Raw genomic sequence first — 19,364 nt, 5'->3', positions numbered from 1 at the left:
TATTGCTTCCTATGGCTGGCTCTTTAAGCAGTGGAGGCTGATGGTTTCGATTTTGGTGAGGTTGTGAATCTATTCCAGGTTTCACTCAGAGCCAGCCAAAACTCGAAATGAGCTATGCAAGGTGCTGAACTACAAACCCAAGTTAAGTTCACCACCTTGGACAGCTCCTTTAGTGTACTGGCTGGTTCTGACTAAAACCTGGGATGGATTCACAGCCCCACCGAAATCAGAGCCACCAGCCTCCGTTGGCTTCAAGGTCTTTTCCATGCTCGTTGCTTGAAATTCTTAATAGGTAGATATGACAGGGACCTTACGCATGCAAGGCATGTGTGCTACCACTGAGCTATGGTCCCTCTCTGGTGTCAGGCCTCTTACTATTCAGGCGAAGAGACGGATGTAAGCTTGTTCTGGAGGAATAGCTTTTGCCGCTTTGCTTCATTTAGAATTTTTGATCAACGTGAGTGGAATACTAAACGCGGGTCTTGAGACGCCTGTTATAAGAGAGCCACCTGCTGGTGACCTGCCTCAACTGTTCATGCAACATCCATCGCTGACTTCATGCCTCTCAATCGTTCTTGTATGTGAAAGGTGGTTGATAGGACAACTTTTCATGCGTGGTGCACAATGCGGAGACTGTTGCAAGATGGCAGAAGCAGTAATGTGAGCCTCATGTCATCCGGGCTCAATAGAGTTGTCAGCACAGTTTTCAAGTTACTTAAATTACTTTCTGTCTATGACATTCAGTCAAACCTGTGGAACGTAATAAATTCTAGTCACTGTATTGCAACATCTTTATAAGACGGTAGCAGTAAACTCCTGGACCCAAGGAAGCACTAGCACGAATGAAAGACTGTGTTTAACTTAGACTTGAGAAGCATGAAGTCAGATGTCATTTCACCCATGAACTCACTGAGTGGATCATTGCATATCACGAAGGGCCACTTCACATATCTATCTATCTATATGTATAAAACACTAAGGTGATGCGTGACAATGCGTGACAGCGGTTCTGAGCTATGAGAAGATCTTTGTATGCTGGAGGTTCTGAACTATGAGAAGAACTTCAACAGGCTATATAAACACAGTTGGGAGTGCAGGGGAGTGGCTGGGAGGGAGGCTGGGCAGCTCGATGAAACACGTGGAGAGCTCAGGTAAGTCCTGGGGGTTGGTGGGCAGGTGGCAGCAGACGGCAGTGAGTGAGGGGGGAGCGGCAGCACTGAAACATATCATTGCCAAAATGGTTTGCGGGAGGCATTGGGTAAGTCCTGCAAGTCAGTGAGCAGATGAGCAGGGGTGGGGGAGCAGCTGGGAGGAGTAGGGGAAGCGGCTGGGAGGGAGTGGGGGAAGCAACTGGGAAAGGGGGGAGTCCAATGGAAAAGCCGATAAAGTATGTTACCGAGCAATAAAGTACTAGCACGCAGATAGTCTGCGCAAGTCAAGCTAGTAACATGCAACCTACATAGACATCATTGGCAATGTAAGAGGCTGCCTTCTCAAGCCCAGCATTGCCTATTCCAGGGATAGGAAACATGGTGCTCATGGGCACCAATGAGCCCCTGGGCAGCTTCCTTGGGCCCCACAAACAAACAAACAAACCACAAACACTTTTTCTTAGCGGCAGCTGGGATTGCTAAGAAATAAGTTTCTGTTGCTGCTGAAAACTGTGCTGAAACCACACCCAGCCTTCTGCAACCTCTGCTTTTTGCACCCGGGTTGTTGTGGGTTTTTTGCCTCTTTTGTTATTTATTTATTTATTATTTATTTATTACATTTCTATACCGCCCAATAGCCGGAGCTCTCTGGGCGGTTCACAAAAATTAAAACCATTCAAAGTATAAAACAACAGTATAAAACAATAATATAAAATACAATATAAAAGCTCAACCAGATAAAAACAGCAGCAATGCAAAATTACAAATTTAAAACACCAAGTTAAAATTTATTTATAGACTGTTAAAATGCTGGGAGAATAAAAAGGTCTTCACCTGGCGTCTAAAGGCATATAATGTAGGTGCCAAGCGGACCTCCTTAGGGAGTTCATTCCACATTCCACAGCAGGCAATGTTGAACATTGCCTGCTGAGTACCTGAAAGCTGAACGAGGAGTTGTTGTTGTTGCTAGAAAGACTTTTAATAACAATAAAAGCTAAGCCAAAAATGCCCCTCTCAGCTTTCAGGCACTCAGCACAGGGAAGCCCCAAGGGAGGAAGTCCAGGCTAAGTCTTCTGGGGGGCTTTCTAAGAAGCTCTAGCAGCCTGAGAGGGGGGGGGAATGGTAAAAGAAAGAGCACCCACACCCTCAGCCACCTCATTACAGTAAGGTAAGCGCTGAAGCACCCTGAGAAATGCGTCCAAAATTCTCACCCCTCCCCACAATTTATGGGGGTAATTTCTTTTCACCCCTGGCCCCTCCCAATGAATGGTTGAAAAATAGGTTGAAAAAATCAGCACAGTGCTAGTTCAAAGGAGTGTGTTGGGGCTCAGACTACACCTCTGCTTTGTACTCAGCCTTTTTGGGCAGGTTAACTTGTCCTTTGCCATGCCTCCTGTGACAGCCATTTTATGGTGGTGCCCAAGACAGTTCCACAAATTGCCAAATGTGCCCACGGCCCCAAAAGGTTGCCTACACCTGGTCTATTCTGCCTGACAGAGGCTCTTCAGATGCTCAGATCATTTGCTGTCTGACCCTACCCCCCTTTTTTCTTTTCAATTGGAGATGCCTGGGATTGAACCTGGACCTTCTGCATGCAAAGTGTGTGCTCTACTACTGAACTACAGTCCTTCCCCATAGCACATACATATTCCACTGAATGTATGTACACTGGGAAATGGTGGCCAAGCCACTGTTTATTCACATGAAGGGAAATGTATGTATGGGTTGCATGCTTTCTCCTACAGGAAAGCACTTTTGGTGTATGAAATATCATTTATGAAATATCTGCAAGTCTCATTTCCTCAGTGCAAATAATAATGATGATGATGATGATGCAGCAAGAGAAGAGCCTTTAGTGTAGTGGCCCCTTCTCTGTGGAACTCCCTGCCCCTGGAGGTCAGGCAGGCGCCAACTCTAGGCTGTTTCTTGTGCCTCCTGAAAACAACTCTGTTTTGAGAAGCCTTCCTCAACTGACTAGCTCCTGTTTTTCTGGTTCCTTTGTTTTTAAATTGAACAATTTCAATTTGCTATTTACATCTTCTTTCTTTTACCGTTTATCCATTTATACCGATGTTCACCACTGTGGAATCTGTTAGATAATTGAGCGGTATATAAATATTGTAAATAAATAAATAAATGATGCTTATAACTGCTTCACGTATGTTATCACAGTAATCCTTGCAAAAGGACTGGACAACTAATGACCCACCCAGCTGACTGCAGCCCATCAACCATGTACACTGATGGTGCTATATAAATAAATAAATAATAATAATAATAATAATAATAATAATAATAATAATAATAATAATAATTTTGTTTTAGCAGTCCCAGGTGCCACCAAAAATAGGAAGGTTATTGAGCCTTCACATTATGTAGGCCTGCAAGGTCAATTTCAGGAGTTCTGAAAACTTGGAGCTTGGAACTAAAATAAACTATGTATTCTACGCAAATATATATAGGTATTTCTTTCAGCATAGGGTTATGTATGACCCCTGGTGGTGTGACATGTCCCCTATAATAATAAAGGCTGCATTTTTAAAGGTGCCTAGTTCCCATTGAAAATAAAAGGGTCATTTGAGCCCTTCCCTTCCCTACAGAGCTGAAAGGCTCCAGACATCATCCTTTGAATTTAAAAATCCTAGCCTTAGAGAGAGAGAGAGAGAGAGAGAGAGAGAGAGAGAGAGAGAGAGAGAGAATATGAATGAAGGCTAGGCTTTTTAAAAAGCAATAGTTTAAAAGATGGACAGAAATGGAGGCAGATGAAAGTGATGATAACTCCTTCACCATCACAGTTAAGCACAGCTACTCTTTACCAATATCTTATTCATTTTTCTCTTCCAGAAGAAAGCTGTCCACCAAATCCAAGAAGTGGAAGTCAATCTTCAACTTGGGCCGGTCTGGATCAGAAGCCAAGACTAAACTGAGCCGAAATGGGAGCGTATTTGTACGGGGACAGAAGCTCTCTGGTAAGGGCCGTTGGTGACCTTCATTGACAGGGCTTATCTTTTCTCCATGAGCTCAGCCTTGCTGCTGCTCCCCCGTCTAGCGCAGAAATGTTCCAGCATGTTGCAAACGACCATTCATGCCCCAAAGTTGCAAGGATTCAGAGACAGCCTGGAAGGCTTTTGACGAGAGCAAGGGGGAGAACACATCGTTAACCTCTTGCATCATGTGGAAGATCACCGCAGCAGGACAATGGAAGACAGTCATAGCCCAAGGCAGGCAGAATGCCTGCTGTGAATACTTCCCATTATAATGCTGGGGTGAACATGCATCCCCTGCACTAGCTCGATACAAGCACATACAGAGGTCAAAGATGTCCATCAGAGTTCTGTTACTAAGAATACATCTGTACCACTCAATTCAACCAAGGAGTCGTCCCAGAAATACTGGGAATGGATGGTGCAGCCCAGTGGTGGAGTGGTAAATTTTGAAGCTCATCAGGACAGTCCCTGTGGCCACACCCCCAAGAGAGTCCAAAAATGCAGGCAGTTGTGTGGATCCATATCAGCAAACCAGTTCTAGCCATTTTCTCTCCACCATGAGCAAGTCTTTTGTAAAGCTAAATGGTCTTAATTGCCTGTTTATTTATTTGTGATATTTTTCTATGGATAGATATAATAACATCCCTAAGCAGTTTACATATAAATATTAAAATCACATTTAAAATACAGTATTAAGAGCAATTCCATTCACAATAAGAGCAATACTATTTACAATAAGAATACTAAGATGGAGCAGCATGGTTACTTTAAATACAAGCTTTAAATACAAGCTGGGTGGTTTAAATACAATACTTTAAATACAAGCTTTGGAAAGCCTAGGTGAACATGTGTTTTCAGAAGGCAATTGAAAGATGCCACGCTTTCTGCCTCCCAAACTGCATGGGGGGGTGGGAGTTTCCAGAGAGCGGGTGCCACTACCGAGAAGGTCTACTGTCAAGGTATTACGTGGTGACATTCTGTTAATTTCGGGATGACCAGCAAGGTCTACTCTGATGATCTTAATGGTTCTCTGGGTATATATAAAGGAAGGCAGTCTGTTAGATATCCTGGGGCTCTTCCACACGTCATACTGAAAGTGCTTCCATCCGCCCCCAGTGCACCCCGAAAACGATCGTGTAGCTTGCCTGTAAAAGAGACGAGGAAGAGGGCTTTGTATGACAATAACTTAGCCTTGAACATGGTTCGGCAGCTAATAGGTAGCCAGTGAAGTTCTTTTAACACAGATCTAGCTGGGTGTCCCAGTAAGCACCATAGCTGCTGCATTGTGCATTAGCTGTAGCTTGTGAACCACACACAAGGGCAGCCCCACATGGAATAGTCTAACCATGAAGTTAGCAGTGCATGGATCACTGTTGCTAGGCTATCCCTATCCAAGAACGGGCGTTGCTCTCATTCCAGTCAAAGTTGATAATGGGCGTTCTGGGCCACCGAGGTCACCATTCACGATCAAGCCATCACAAAATACTTCACGTTGCAACATATATTGTTGCTGGGGAAATTCATTTGTCATCCCCCCCACCCCGCCCACCTCGCTGCACAACTATGGTTGGGATTGCAGCTACCCTCAGAGGGAACAGGGAAGTGGCAGATGACATCAGGGTTCGTGCTAATGAGAAGCGCTGTGATACTTCCATGCATCTCCACCTCATCTTAATTTGTGTTTCTGAACCAAGTACTACTTATGGGGAAATTGGCATCTCATTAAAGAGGGATTAGCTCCCCTACAAGGCCCTTTTGATAACAAAAAAAGAAGACATGCAACCAATATCCATGGCTTCTGATTCTTGCAACAACAGCAACAAAAATGCATATTAGCAGCTACAGATAAGTATCCCGAAAAAACAACAGATGTCCAAGCAGTTATCATGGATATTTCATAGTTAATTGAACAGAATGGGGAATGATGTGAAAATAATCCAGTCTTTTGAGTAACAGCCCAGCACAATGCCTAGTAAGAAACCAGTGAGCGTTTTGACCATATAACAATGCAGACTAATGCTAGTTTGTGAATTAGCAGTTTCCATGCAACTCCACTTTGCTCTAAAGTTACACTTCAATCTTCCCAGACCCCAGAGCATGAAATTAAGTGTGTTACAACCTTTCTCTCTACAGAAAAAGCAACAATTCGGCCAGCTAAAAGCATGGACTCGCTGTGTTCACTTCCGGTAGAAGGTAAGACTTGGCCAGTGTGGACCAAACATGGTAGAGACAAGGGACTTGCACATGACGCTAAGTGTGTGATATGGTGGTGGTTGCAGTTGCCTTGGTTGGTTTTGGATTTTTAGATATATTAGGGGTGGGTGGAGCCAATGGCTAAAGGGGCAGGGCCAAAATACCAGCATAGAATCATAGAATAGCAGAGTTGGAAGGGGCCTACAAGGCCATCGAGTCCAACCCCCTGCTCAATGCAGGAATCCACCCTAAAGCATCCCTGACAGATGCTTGTCCAGCTGCCTCTTGAAGGCCTCTAGTGTGGGAGAGCCCACAACCTCCCTAGGTAACTGATTCCATTGTCGCACTGCTCTAACAGTCAGGAAGTTTTTCCTGATGTCCAGCTGGAATCTGGCTTCCTTTAACTTGAGCCCATTATTCCATGTCCTGCACTCTGGGAGGATCGAGAAGAGATCCCGGCCCTCCTCTGTGTGACAACCTTTTAAGTATTTGGAGAGTGCTATCATGTCTCCCCTCAATCTTCTCTTCTCCAGGCTAAACATGCCCAGTTCATTCAGTCTCTCTTCATAGGGCTTTGTTTCTAGACCCCTGATCATCCTGGTAGCCCTCCTCTGAACACGCCCCAGCTTGTCTGCATCCTTCTTGAATTGTGGAGCCCAGAACTGGACGCAATACTCTAGATGAGGCCTAACCAGGGCCAAATAGAGAGGAACCAGTACCTCACGTGATTTAGAAGCTATAGTGCAGCCCAAAATAGCATTTGCATACTTTAGCTTAAAGCTCTTATTGACAGTAACTAAGCCTTAAGAGAGGCATTTCTGCTTTTTAGAAAGGGGGAAAATGTTCAAAATCACCAAACTATCAGTGGTCAGAAGTGGGACTTGGCCAAGGGGCGTGGTCAACTGGGGAACCCCAGAGTGCTTGATTGGGACCCAGGAGGGCCTGAGGTTCTGCACCCCTGATATTGATCAATCGATAGATAGATACACATACACCCCTGTTCATATTAATAGGTTTATTCATTTGCCCCAAGAGTTTTGCATTTCTAAACATAGGTATTTCTGTTCGTAGAATCAAAGGGTTGGAAGGCCACCAAAGCACATTCAGTTCAATCCCTGTCCAGAGACAGTGCTGGACCAGCCACTTGCTTCCCCTTCTGTCTTCTCTTCCTCATCACCAGTCAGTATGACCCAAGCAAGACAGCCAAGATGATCACTGTTGGCTGGGCAAAACATGCATATACCCCAAATCCAAACACTGGACTTTAGGCCAGAGGAAAATTCCTTCTTTTCCCCCAAGGAATACGATCAATCAGACAGTTTTCTGAAGAAATGTAGTTTCCTGGCAGGATATTGCTTCCCTAGGTTAATATTTTACTTGCAACTCCCATAGCAAGAAATATCTTCATCACAGAATAACAGGAAGAACAAGCTGGCCCTGATTCCAATAATATTCTTCCCTATACATGTGTGCTGTCAGGAATAGTGGGAGAATCACATCTTGCCCTTTGATGCCTAGATGTATTTGAAATAGCAGGGTATCCATGCACGTTTGCCCATGCTCTTCAGCTTTTCTCCCTCCCTTCCTTAGGAGATGATGAAAAGGGCCACTTCAAGCGCACAGTCATGGCCGGAGGCTTCTTCGTTCCAGTGATGAAACCACGGATGGGGGGCCCAAGCAGTTCCTCTGACCTTAACAAGCAAGAGGCTGAGTGGGACCCAAAGGGTACAATGAAAGGGGCAGAAGGCGGGACCGAGGATGGCGGAGAGAGCGATGCTTCTCGGCCTTCCCAAGTCAGACCACTTCCTGAGCAACTGAAGGTGTTCCGGGCCATAGAAGACCCTGAGAATGAGCAAACCTCCCCGAAGATGTGCCGTATGTTCTACAGCTCCAATGATGGGACAGCCAAATCGGGATTCCATGGGACTCTCTTCCCCTTGGAAGCTTCTCCCCGGCACCAGCGGAAGGCCTTGAATATCTCCGAGCCCTTTGCTGTCTCAGTGCCCCTCCGGGTGTCTGCGGTCATCAGCATCAACAGCACCCCTTGCCGCATGCCCACTAAAGACAAGCCTGCCTTCTCCAGTTTGCAAGAATCTTCTTTCTTGGGGCAGGACGGTGCTGTTTCCGCAGCCCCCGAAGGAAGCAACTGGGCCAGCTCAGAGCATATTGCAGTCAAGGAGGAGAAGAAGGCCGAGTGTAAAGCAGCAGCAGGTGAGCTTAGAAGAAGGCTGCAGTCATTTGTTCAGCACCTGGCATAGAGAACTTGCTCCCAGGCAGTCACTTTTGGATGTGACTTTTCCACTTAATCATGAAAGGCTGACTATGCTCTCAAGAGCAGGCAGAGAGTAACTGCCAAGGGAATTGTTACTTGCAAGTGGAAAGCAGCTTCAGAATGGGGCAATATGGGGCAAAAAAAGGAAGAAAGAAAACTGGCAAGGAAAGGGTTAAGAATCTCATCTCTGCTACTGTACCACTGTTTCCAGCTAGGGATGGGGAAGAAATTTGTTCAGCTTGCATTTTAATATGAATTTATCTAAATTGGCTCTTTAGAACCACTAGGGGGAACCGAACTCATCCTTCAAAATTCACATTTCTCCGAATTTTGCAATGGAGTTCTCCAGTGACAACAATTGTACAGAAATGCATATATTAGGGGAAAGTGCAGACAAAAATTCTCTATATTGCTGGAAATAATAGTCAAAAATACATTATATTAAGAAAATGGATTGCCAAAAATGTGCATATTAGGCAAAATTGATTAAAAAGATGCATGCATTTGGCAAAATGTACACAAAAGCATATGATATATTTTTTTAAAAAAAATAATTCTCAAACTTCTTCAACCTTAAGATTGAAGAAATTCTCAAAGTTCAGGAATTTAAGATTGGGGGTGGGGAATGGAGAGAACCCAAAAATGACATCTGGGTCCATCCGTATTCCTAACCGCCCCCTCCTGAAACTGTTTTTTATCTTTTTAGAGAGAGCTTCGGCTATTGGGCGGTATAAAAATGTAATAAATAAATAAATAAATAAATAAATTTTTAAAAAGCTAGTTGGGGCTAGTGTTACATGTGCCTCTAAGAACATGAGAAGAGCCGTGCTGAATCAGACCAAGGGTCCATCTTGTCTAGCTCTCTGTTCACACAATGACCAACCAGCTGTTAACCAGAGAACCACAAGGAGGACACGGTGCAAAAGCATCCTCCCACTCATGTTCCCCAACAACTAGTGTATACAGGCTTACTGCCTCTGATACTGGAGGTCGCACTTTGCCATCAGGACTAGTAGCCATGGATAGTATTCTCCTATAGGCAACGTCTAGTTTGGCCCTTCCATATTAGAATCCTGGTGGGCTGCAGTTCCAGTGTGTAAAGGAACAGGAGGGAAAGTTAAGAGCTAGATTGTACCTCTCAAATCAGGAAGACCACATAGCTTGCACACTGCTCCTTGCACCATACTGATGATGGGATGGGAGGGACTATAGCTCAGTGTCAGAGCACGTGCAGAAGGCCCCTGCTTCAGTCCCAGATATTTTCAAATAGAGCTGGGAGCTGAGTCCAAAATCCTGAAGAGCCGCCGCTGCGCAATTTAGACAGTTCTGGGCTAGATGGACCCAGTGGTCTAGCTTGGTATACATTCCTAGAATGATTGTATTGATAGTCATACTAGTCTGTGACAAATAAACCATATAGACACACAGCCAATGTATAACACTCTTAGGGCAGTGTGCAACTCACAGGTGTTATTATACAACAGCACACGGCTGAGTTGCAAGTGGCCCATTAATTTAAGAAAAGCCATGCTGGATTAGACCAAGGGGCCATCTAGTCCAGCATTCTGTTTACACAGTGGCCAAGCAGCTACCTGTGGGATGCCCACAAGTAGGACTGGAGCTTCTGCCTCACAGATAATCCTGCAATGAGAGCTGCACCAATCCAATGGCCAAACCAAAAGGAATTACATCCAAATGTATTGTAGAAAGTCACTTTTATTCCTGAAAGCTCTGATGAATTTCAATCTTGAAGCTTTTTCTATCGTGAACTCTTTTTCTTTTTCTTCATTTAGTTGCCTAAAGGGAAGGTATCTTAAAAATAAAAGTGATTTTCTGTAACACTTTTGGACATAGTCCCTCTTGCTTTTCTGTGCAGACTCAACCTGAAGGAAAGCTGTTCTCAGTTCATGAAATGTCATGAATAATGGGAATTTATTGATAAGGAAATCCTTGAACAGAGGCCTCATTTAAAAAGAGAAGTGCACGGAGCCTGTTGAAATCATGGTTAATGCCACGTTGGCTTGTGGGCAGACACTTTCACTAATCTTAGGCCCCTCCTCCTTTGCCCACTGGAATTTGACCCCCAAGAGCGTCAGGATGAAAGTGGTTCCCCACCCTTGTCTTGGGGAATATTGAAGTTCTAGTGATGTACAATTTATTGCCACGTGAGTCTTTAATCACCCCTTGTTACCTGTCCTTTTAGTCTACATTGCTTCCATTTTTGTTTTTTAAAAAAAATATCTCCCATCTCCCACCCCATGATGGTTTTACACCTTCTCTTTTTGCTTCCAATACAGATTCTACTATTGAGGAACTAGCAGTCACCAAGAAGTTGGAGTCCACAGGTGTCTCTCAAACAACAACAAAACCCCAGGATACAAAGAGTGGTGGCAACAGCAGCAGCCAAAGTTCAGAGGAAAAACAGAGCCTGGAACAAAAGCCACCAGTCAAGATCCCAGCAAGCCAGCAGCAGGCAGACAAAGCGAGCCAGGGCCAGCTGGGATTAAATGATAGGCCAAATCAAGGATGCCGGCCACAGGAGAGGGCAAGGGATAAAGTGGAAGACACCTCACACTTCAAAGAACTGGTGAGAAGAAAGCGTTGAATGCACCCCCTCCCCCATGTTTCATTGTGTGAATGAGGTAGGAGAAAGTCACCATTTTGCTGGGAACGTCCCAAACTTGTTTTCTTCTGCAACGTCCATGGGTGACATCATTTCTTTCATTGTACACCTTCCACTAAGCAACTTTAGACTTTATAATTCATAATTACAATTGGGAAACATGAGCGGGAGGTTGCTATTACATTCACGTCTTGCTTTTGGCCTCCCCGTAGGTATCTGGTTGGCCACTGTGGGAAGAGAATGCTGGACTAGATAGGCTTTTGGTCTGATTCGTATGTTGATGTTAATTTTTTAATTCTGATTATGATAACTCCACATCTCTCAGTTTTCTGTTTTGTCCTCCCAACCAACACTCAGCATTCCATGCCTACGGAGCATGCTCAGTCCTATTGGGAAGTTTGTATTCTCACCTCCCGAGTTTCCGCCCCTAAAGATTTTTAATACTTCTGCAAATGTTGGGGTTCCCCCAAGCCTGCTAGTACTTCCCTCTTATGAGTAGTTGCTGCCATTTTGGCTACATAAAGTTCTACACTTAGAGGAACTGAGTTTGCTATTAATATTAGCATATATGGCATGATTCTCTTTTTGTTAGGATATCAAAGAATTGATATGGGTTTATCTAAGGGTGACAGGTAGGTTTGGGGTTTGGACCTAGTCCTATTATGTTGACTTATGGCACCATTATACCTTCAATTTTCTGTTTGGCTGTTTAAATTTCTGAGCACTGACTTTTGAAAATGATTGCAGTGGGATTTGGTTGCACACTTACTCCCATCGCTCCCCAACTCCCAAATGCGCCCAGAGTTTTTAACGTGTCATTTCAAATAGCACAGCATCGATGAGTAGTTGAGATGTCTACCTTCAGTGGATGCAAACTTCCATTTATCGGTGTTTCCTTAGTGGGATGTGAGATGCACCATGTTTTTTAATGGGAAAGGATAATAGAAGGCATAAAGGAAATGTGTTTTCTGCTGCTGCTGCCCTATAAATCCCCTGTGAAATCTTATTGACAAATGAACATATATCTTCAACAAGAGGTCATACTTATATTTCTGTGCATGCATATGCTCATATGTGTAGGTTAATTCAGAAAAGAATGTGGTTGAGTGGGAACAAAGAGAAAGCAAGCTAGTAAGGAGGGAGTTGTCTGATAATGTTGCTTCTCTTTTTCAGATTCACGATGATCATTCCAGTTCCCTAATGGAACCATTGTGGCCAGAAAGTCAACAAGAGCTGAAAATTGTTGAATCTGAAGAGGAGCAATCATTTGCTGCAGCTACTCCGGAGACAGGCCAGCAAGAGTTTAAACCCAGCTTTGTATCTATTTCATCCTCAGAAGCAACCAATGTATCATGCAATTCTGTGCTGCCTCTGACACCACCCGAAGAAGAAAACATGGTCAGAAGCTCACCTCACATTCCTTTGATTGTCTCTTCCTCCAAAGGATCTGAGGACTCACCTGTTTGTGACTCTGAACAGCTCAGAAAGGATGGGACTTCTTCCACCTTAGTAAAACTGGATAATAGCCCATCTGAGAAACGTTGTCTAGAAATGGAGGATACCAGGAGTGACCTTCCATCTCAGCCCCAAGACTGGAAACGTCCATCAGAACCACAAAAAGACATATCTCTTCCAAGAGACAAGTCATCATATCCCAAAGAAAAGAATTTAAACCAACCAGAGTGCGAAAGTAACACTTGGCTTATTCAAAGGGAGAAAGAAGGTGCAGCTGTGATCCAGACAGAGAAAAGTGATGATGTGTTTTCAGAAAGAAAGGACCTGGCCAGTTCAAAGAGCTCAAGTGGAGTTGGAGCCCACCAACTCAAGGAGGGCAGAATGAATGATCAACCCCAAGATTCATTTGACCAGCAAGAGGAAGAGACAGGGGTGGATCACGTCCAGAGCTTAGAATTGGTGGAGCCATGGGAAGATCACCAGTGGGTCACCAGCCCCCTCCATTCCCCGACCTTCAAGGACACTCAAGGAAAAGTGCTTCAGGAGTTTCAGCTGCAGAGCCAAGGAGTGGCCTGGAGCCATTTCAAGAAGCAATGTTTCAGTCGTAGCTTTTCTTTAGACAGTAAAGACTTTGTGAAGCGGCACTGGGCTATCCCACTGCCTTTTGCAAGTGCGGATGAGGGGCATCTTTGTGATAACATCCAATCAGGCAACAGGGGACCCTCACAAGCACAGTGGAGAGAAACGGACAAAGTAGAAGCCTGGCTGAATCTTTTAGAGGAACCTTCTAAGCCAAATGAAAGAAGCAGGGAACCTCTGAGCCATGAAGCAGATTTTGTACCTAGTGAGTTCCCATCTAGTCATGAAAGACTGTACAAAGAGTCAGGTGAGAAGGAAGTGTATGAGGACAAAGACAACCTGGAAGTCTTGAAGCCTGAGTCTCCTTTGCCACCATGTACTCCTGGAGATAGCTTATTAAGTTCAAACAGCCCAGAAAAAGATATACAAGATGCACTCCACGTTCAACAGGCTGACAGCCCTGGATCTGCTGTCACAACGGATCTATGTTCGGCCAAGGAGTCACAGATCAGTAAAGGTGATGATATCCCACGGAAAGGGAGACCAAGGCCTTCTTCTCTCAATCTGGATTCTGTCCTTCCAGCTGCCAACCTTTTTAACTTTGAGAGTCTTTCCGTGCCCACTCCACCCAGGCACTTTCTCTGTGGGCAAAAAGAAGTTAAGACTAGTGATTCTGTGCCATCACTTCCTGTTGCCTGCCCAAGCAAGAATAAAACTGACCTTTGGGGTTCCCACTTTGATCCCCAAGACTTAGACCTAGACTACATAATGATGGCCCATGCTACCAGTGGTCGCCGTAACTCTGCTCCAGTGAGTGTCTCAGCGGTGAGAACCTCTTTCATGGTCAAGATGTGCCAGGCTAGAGCTGTGCCAGTCATTCCACCCAAGATTCAGTACACCCAGGTCCCCCAGCCCCTGCAGACACAGAACCCCAACTGCAGGACGCAGGTGGCACCAGAGAATAAAGAAGCAGAAGCCAATGTGGGCCAGCGCAAGCCAACTCAAAATGCTCAAGGCCAGCTGCAACCCCCAAAGAGTCCACCGGTAGATAGGAAGGGGAAGGAAAATAATAATGCAGCCTTTATAGATTCAACAGCAACTAGGAAGGCAGAGCCATCCTTCTCCAATCATAATTCTACCCAGGATGTACCAGTTCTTCGTCGAAAGCGCACCTCTGAAGGAGAGACTACAGGAGACAATCCGCAGTCCTCAAAAATGGAGAGACCATCAGGGGGTTCCAAGCCTTCTTACAGATCTAGACCAGGAAGACCTCAGAGCCTTATCCTATTTAGTCCTCCCTTTCCCATTATGGACCATCCCTCTTCCTCTGGAGACTCCAGGGTGTTGCTTTCTCCCATAAGAAGCCCCTCAGAGACCCCCTCTCCAAGCCCCATTTCCAGTGATTTGTCAGGGACAGCCTCAGAGGGGGTCACTCTTCGGAACAAGATGACCATTCCAAAGAATGGCCAAAGACTAGAGACTTCCACAAGCTGTTTTTACCAACCCCAGAGGAGATCTGTGATTCTGGATGGGAGAAGTGGGAGGCAGATAGAATAATGCCCATTCATTCTCTTCACTTCACTTCTCTTCCCTGGTGGATGAGTTGGGAGTGTTCACATTGGGAACTATGATGATGATGATGATTATGATGATGTTATTGTTAAACACATACTACTCAAATAGTACTTACTTGTCAATTCCAACAATCCCTTGCTTGTCACTTTTAATTGGTAGAATGTTCAGTGGTTTTGGCTTTGAGTCCATCTTGGCAAAAGGTGTGCCAGTGAAAGCAAAGTTTTGCCAAAAGAAAAGCAGAGATCAATCCCTGTTACCCTGACCAAAGTTACCCACTCCAGACTCTCTTTCCTCAGCTTCCAAGCAGCAGACAAGAATTGCAAGAATCATCTCAGCAACTTATGCTTGGCTATAGTTCCACTCCTCTCCATGTTCCTGCTTTCGCCTCCTTGTTGATCTTGATTTGTCGTATTCCTAAGATTCCTGTCCGCATCTATATTAAACACCTGATGACTTTCACTTCCCTCTCCACTTGTTTATGTACAGATTTAAAAGGAGCATTGTAATTATCGTGATGTGTGCGACAGGCACTCAGATAAGTGGTTTGTGAAGAATGCTGATGTGTTTGAGCTAAAAGCTATTTTGCTGTTGCCAGTAAGCACCGGTTTCTTGCCACAATCCTATTCCCATAGCATCTGTTTCTCTGCGATTTTTGATGATTTAGAGCTAATTGCAGAGATCTTATATTAATTGACTGTAGGGAGTTGTATAAACAGCCATGTAAGCTACCTGCTATGTCAGAGGTTGGCAATGCTAGTGATGCAGTGGCAGGGAGTCCAGGGCCTGAACCCGTTGCTGATCCTATTGATAGTCCCAAAAGGCACTGTTTGTTTTGCTAGTCTTTCTGCTGTATTAGTCCCAGGTCTTTGTAATGGTAGCCGCTGAAAGGAGTGATGGACAGGACAATCACAATAAGCTGCAATCCCACTGTATTAATCATATTTTTATAATGTGCTGCTCTTAATTTGAAGACTTCAGGGTAGGATCTCTCTCTCTCTCTCTCTCTCTTACAGTGGTTACTATTTGTTCAGAATGAGCTTGTTATTTAAGCTGCCACTTAACCTGCAGCATTAGAACAGCAGGTGGCAAGAAATGAATTAGCAAAGAAATTGTTATGCTAAATCATAGTTACAAGTCACTAGGGCTAAACTAGATGCTACGTTAAATAAGTAGCATGCAGCTGAACTTTACCATGTTTTGATCTTAAAATAAGTACGTGGGGCTGTGATTTGGATTGTGAGTGACTGCCATGTGTGAGCGGGGGTGGGTTAAAACCTTCCTGCCCAACTATTTTCCCCTCCTAAATCCCACCCCCTAAGAAAAAGAGGGAAACCCCTCCATTGGTGCCAAGTTGGAACTTGGGGCTTGAAGACTTCTGAGATTTGGGTGAATTAAAAATGTTACATTTCATCTTCACATAGATCAGGGCCTGGGGATAAAAAGCTGCTTCATAAAACTAAGTGGTCAATCCTCATTCGACGCTTTATATGTCCATTCAGAACCCTGGGTTGGATCTAGGATCTACCTTCTGTGAGAGGAAGGGGCCATACACTAGAAAAAGGGTGCTGCTTGCAGAAGTTCCTCTGCCTGATTTTTGGGGATCTCCATCTGTCCATACCACAGTTAACCCCATGCACTGGAGTCTCCTGACCCTCTGTGCAACATTTCCAGTGGGCTGGAGAAGCTGCTGTGGGAAGGAGAAGGCGGAGATGTCTGCCTCCATTACTGTTGTTGATCCAGCATAAATCTGGATCCAACCCCATTTTTTACCTTGTGTCAGAGCATGTGAGAGAATTTAAAATATTGCGTTGAGTTGTTTTGAGCATGATCAATTCCACAACATTCTGTTTCCCAGTTTGTAAAGGAAGGAAGATTGATGCTGACTTAATTTTCATATTAATAAGAACGTGCAAAACAATCTTCCTGATTTGATTACAGAGAAACTCAGCTAACACCTTGGCTTTTTAGATCCATCTGCGGGATAATTGAAGCTTAGTTTGCCCACTTTTCGTGGACAGGGAGTCTGCTAGAGTTTTTGTACTTTTACTATTTTGTATGTTTAGCATGTTGTTTATCAGATCTGGAAAAGTGGACAAAGAAGAGACAAGAGTTGGTATTATTATTTTTGCCTGTAGTGCCCAAGGATGAGGTTGTTGACTTTGGTGCAAGTATGGAAGGATCAGTGGAGGAATGGAGCAGGCTGTATGAATAGAAGGGAAGTGGCTTAGGGTAGCATTCCAGTCATGGGAGGATTCACTTGTTCCAAGCAGAGTGGAAGCGCCACCCATCTCGATGGGAAGGGAGGTCTATGCACAAGTCACCTGATTGTGATTGTCCCTTTGTCTAACAAAACTTATGGCTTGCTTTAAACCTAGGGAATTAACTATTTTGCCAACAGCAGAAAAGTTTTCTGAAACAGCATTTCAGTATGTTAAGGCTTTGAGTATGTTCAGTTTATAACATGCAGAAGCAGCCAGGCCTGAGAGCAAGTTCTACTGATCGCTGCCCCCACCCCCCCAAAAAAAGAAGTTGCAATCCAAAACTTATTGCTAGCTTTTCCTCTCTTCAGAGTTCTAAAATAGCTGTACTGATTAATATTATGTTAAATTTATATATAAACAGAACATATATAAATATATTAAAGTGTAATTAAAAACTAAGAAATAGTCTCTAAGCAGCACTACATCTGTGAATCTTGGATGGATCTTATGTACAGGAATTATTGTTTGCTGTAAACTCCTCTCATGCAGGTTTCCCAAACATTTTATAGAGAAGACAACCAATGGAATCGCAAAACCAACCTTTCAATCCCAACACTCATCGCTCTCTCTCTCTTCCAGCCCCTTCTTATGCGTTGTCTTTCTTATCAGCTATAAGTAGAAATGAGAGAGAAATTCATTCAATTCACACTATGGCCCTTTCTACACCTAAGGATTATCCCAGGAAAATGGAGAATCATCCCTGCCTGCTCCCGGGATCTCCTGTGTGTCATTTGCATGCACAGGGATAATCGCGGGATGATCCCGGATAAATGGCTGGTGTAGACATGCTCTATGTGAACTGAAACTCAGTCATCCAAAATTCACACTTCTCTGAATTTTCCAGTGGAGTTCTCTGATTTAAAGAATGTAACAAAAATGTGTATATTAGGGCAAATTACCTTCAAAAATGCTTTATAGTAGGAAGATTGCTTGCAAAAATGTGCATATTAGACAAAAATGCACACACCAAGAAGAAAATGTGAACAAAAACGCTCATGAATTTCCATGCGAATTAAAAAAACAACTCAACATTTTGAACAAACTGAACTTAAGGCTGGAGAAATTCTGAAAGTTTAAGATAGAAAAATGAGAAATGGAGAGAAGTGGAAATTGACAGATTCATTCATCCCAAACTGTCAAGCCTACCGAATGACTGAGCCCCATTGAGTTTGTGCTGAGGTCATATGAAAGACAACTATGTGCTTCATTATCAACTGTTGGGTTGTGGAAGTAGAACTGCAAATCATCTCATGCGTAGGCACAAACACACATCAGTTCCCCTTTGCCACATGAAATGTAGAGACGTTAAACTGCAGCACTGGTTTTGCTGCAGTTTCTTCTCAAATTCAGTACTTAGGAATGAATATACATTTATGACCGCAACTGGGATGTAGCAGGCTAAGCAAATCTTTTTAAAAAAAAGAGATGGTTGGGGTTCCTCTCCATAGGAACATAGGAACCTTCCTTTTAATAAATTAGAGAGTATTTGGCCTTCCAGATTCATACTGTCTACCCGGACTACTAGCAATGACTTTCCCGGGTCTCAGACAGAGAGATCTTCATGTTGCCTCCTATCTAATCCTTTAAAAATTAATAAAAATAAAACTGAGATAAATAAATGTCAGTATTCTGAGAACAAGGTGCCAATGCCAGTCCCTTCTATGTGCATTAATCACATTGAATGTGGGGGAGGGGGAAAGAGAGAGAATATCTACCACAGTGTGGTTGGGGCTGTACAGGAAACTGTTATGTTCCTTTTGGTAGTTCTGATGGGTATTGTTTTCATGGAGTGTTGTTGCTCCTGTAGGCTATCTGCTTTAGTGCTTTTATTGCTTGGGAGTTTCGCCAAGTCTCAACCATGAGATTAAACTGGAGTTTTTATAAAACCTTATACGTGTCTTAGTGGTTTTTGAAGATGTACTTCTTTATTTTGATCCTGATGAACACAGGAAACAGCTACTTTTATCACTTGTGTTGTGGTATCTATTGCTTGATTTGCTAGCCTAAAACACCATGGGATTTGGAACTGTGGTTCTTCAGCATCAGCAGTTATATAAGACAATATAATTGTCTCCCTCTATTCAGGAATCCTTCTTTTAAGAAATCAAGAGCTGTATATGCCTGGATTTTGTAAAAGTACAGTTTTTAAATGTACAGACATTTTTCTAGACCTGAGATGAAACTGGGGACTGTGGGTGTCACTTTGTGACAAGTGACCCTCCCAACATTCTACCCCCCTCGTGTGGGTGATTGAGAGGAAGAGCAGGA

General features: G+C 43.9%; 1 protein-coding gene across 1 annotated transcript in view; it reads left to right on the top strand.

Moving 5' to 3' along the window:
• Nucleotides 1-18,596, top strand: part of ARHGAP31 (Rho GTPase activating protein 31) — a 126,143-nt gene extending 107,547 nt beyond the window's left edge. The window contains exons 8-12 of the mRNA XM_063126944.1: nt 3,996-4,120; nt 6,272-6,331; nt 7,922-8,542; nt 10,901-11,190; nt 12,400-18,596. Coding sequence (XP_062983014.1) covers nt 3,996-4,120; nt 6,272-6,331; nt 7,922-8,542; nt 10,901-11,190; nt 12,400-14,817 — 3,514 coding nt within the window. The 3' untranslated portion in view covers nt 14,818-18,596. The remainder of the gene's footprint in view (nt 1-3,995; nt 4,121-6,271; nt 6,332-7,921; nt 8,543-10,900; nt 11,191-12,399) is intronic.
• The last annotated feature ends 768 nt before the right edge of the window (nt 18,597-19,364 follow it).

Source organism: Elgaria multicarinata, chromosome 5 (assembly GCF_023053635.1).
Source record: "Elgaria multicarinata webbii isolate HBS135686 ecotype San Diego chromosome 5, rElgMul1.1.pri, whole genome shotgun sequence".
NCBI lineage: Eukaryota > Metazoa > Chordata > Lepidosauria > Squamata > Anguidae > Elgaria > Elgaria multicarinata.
This window is presented reverse-complemented; position numbering and strand designations above follow the sequence as displayed.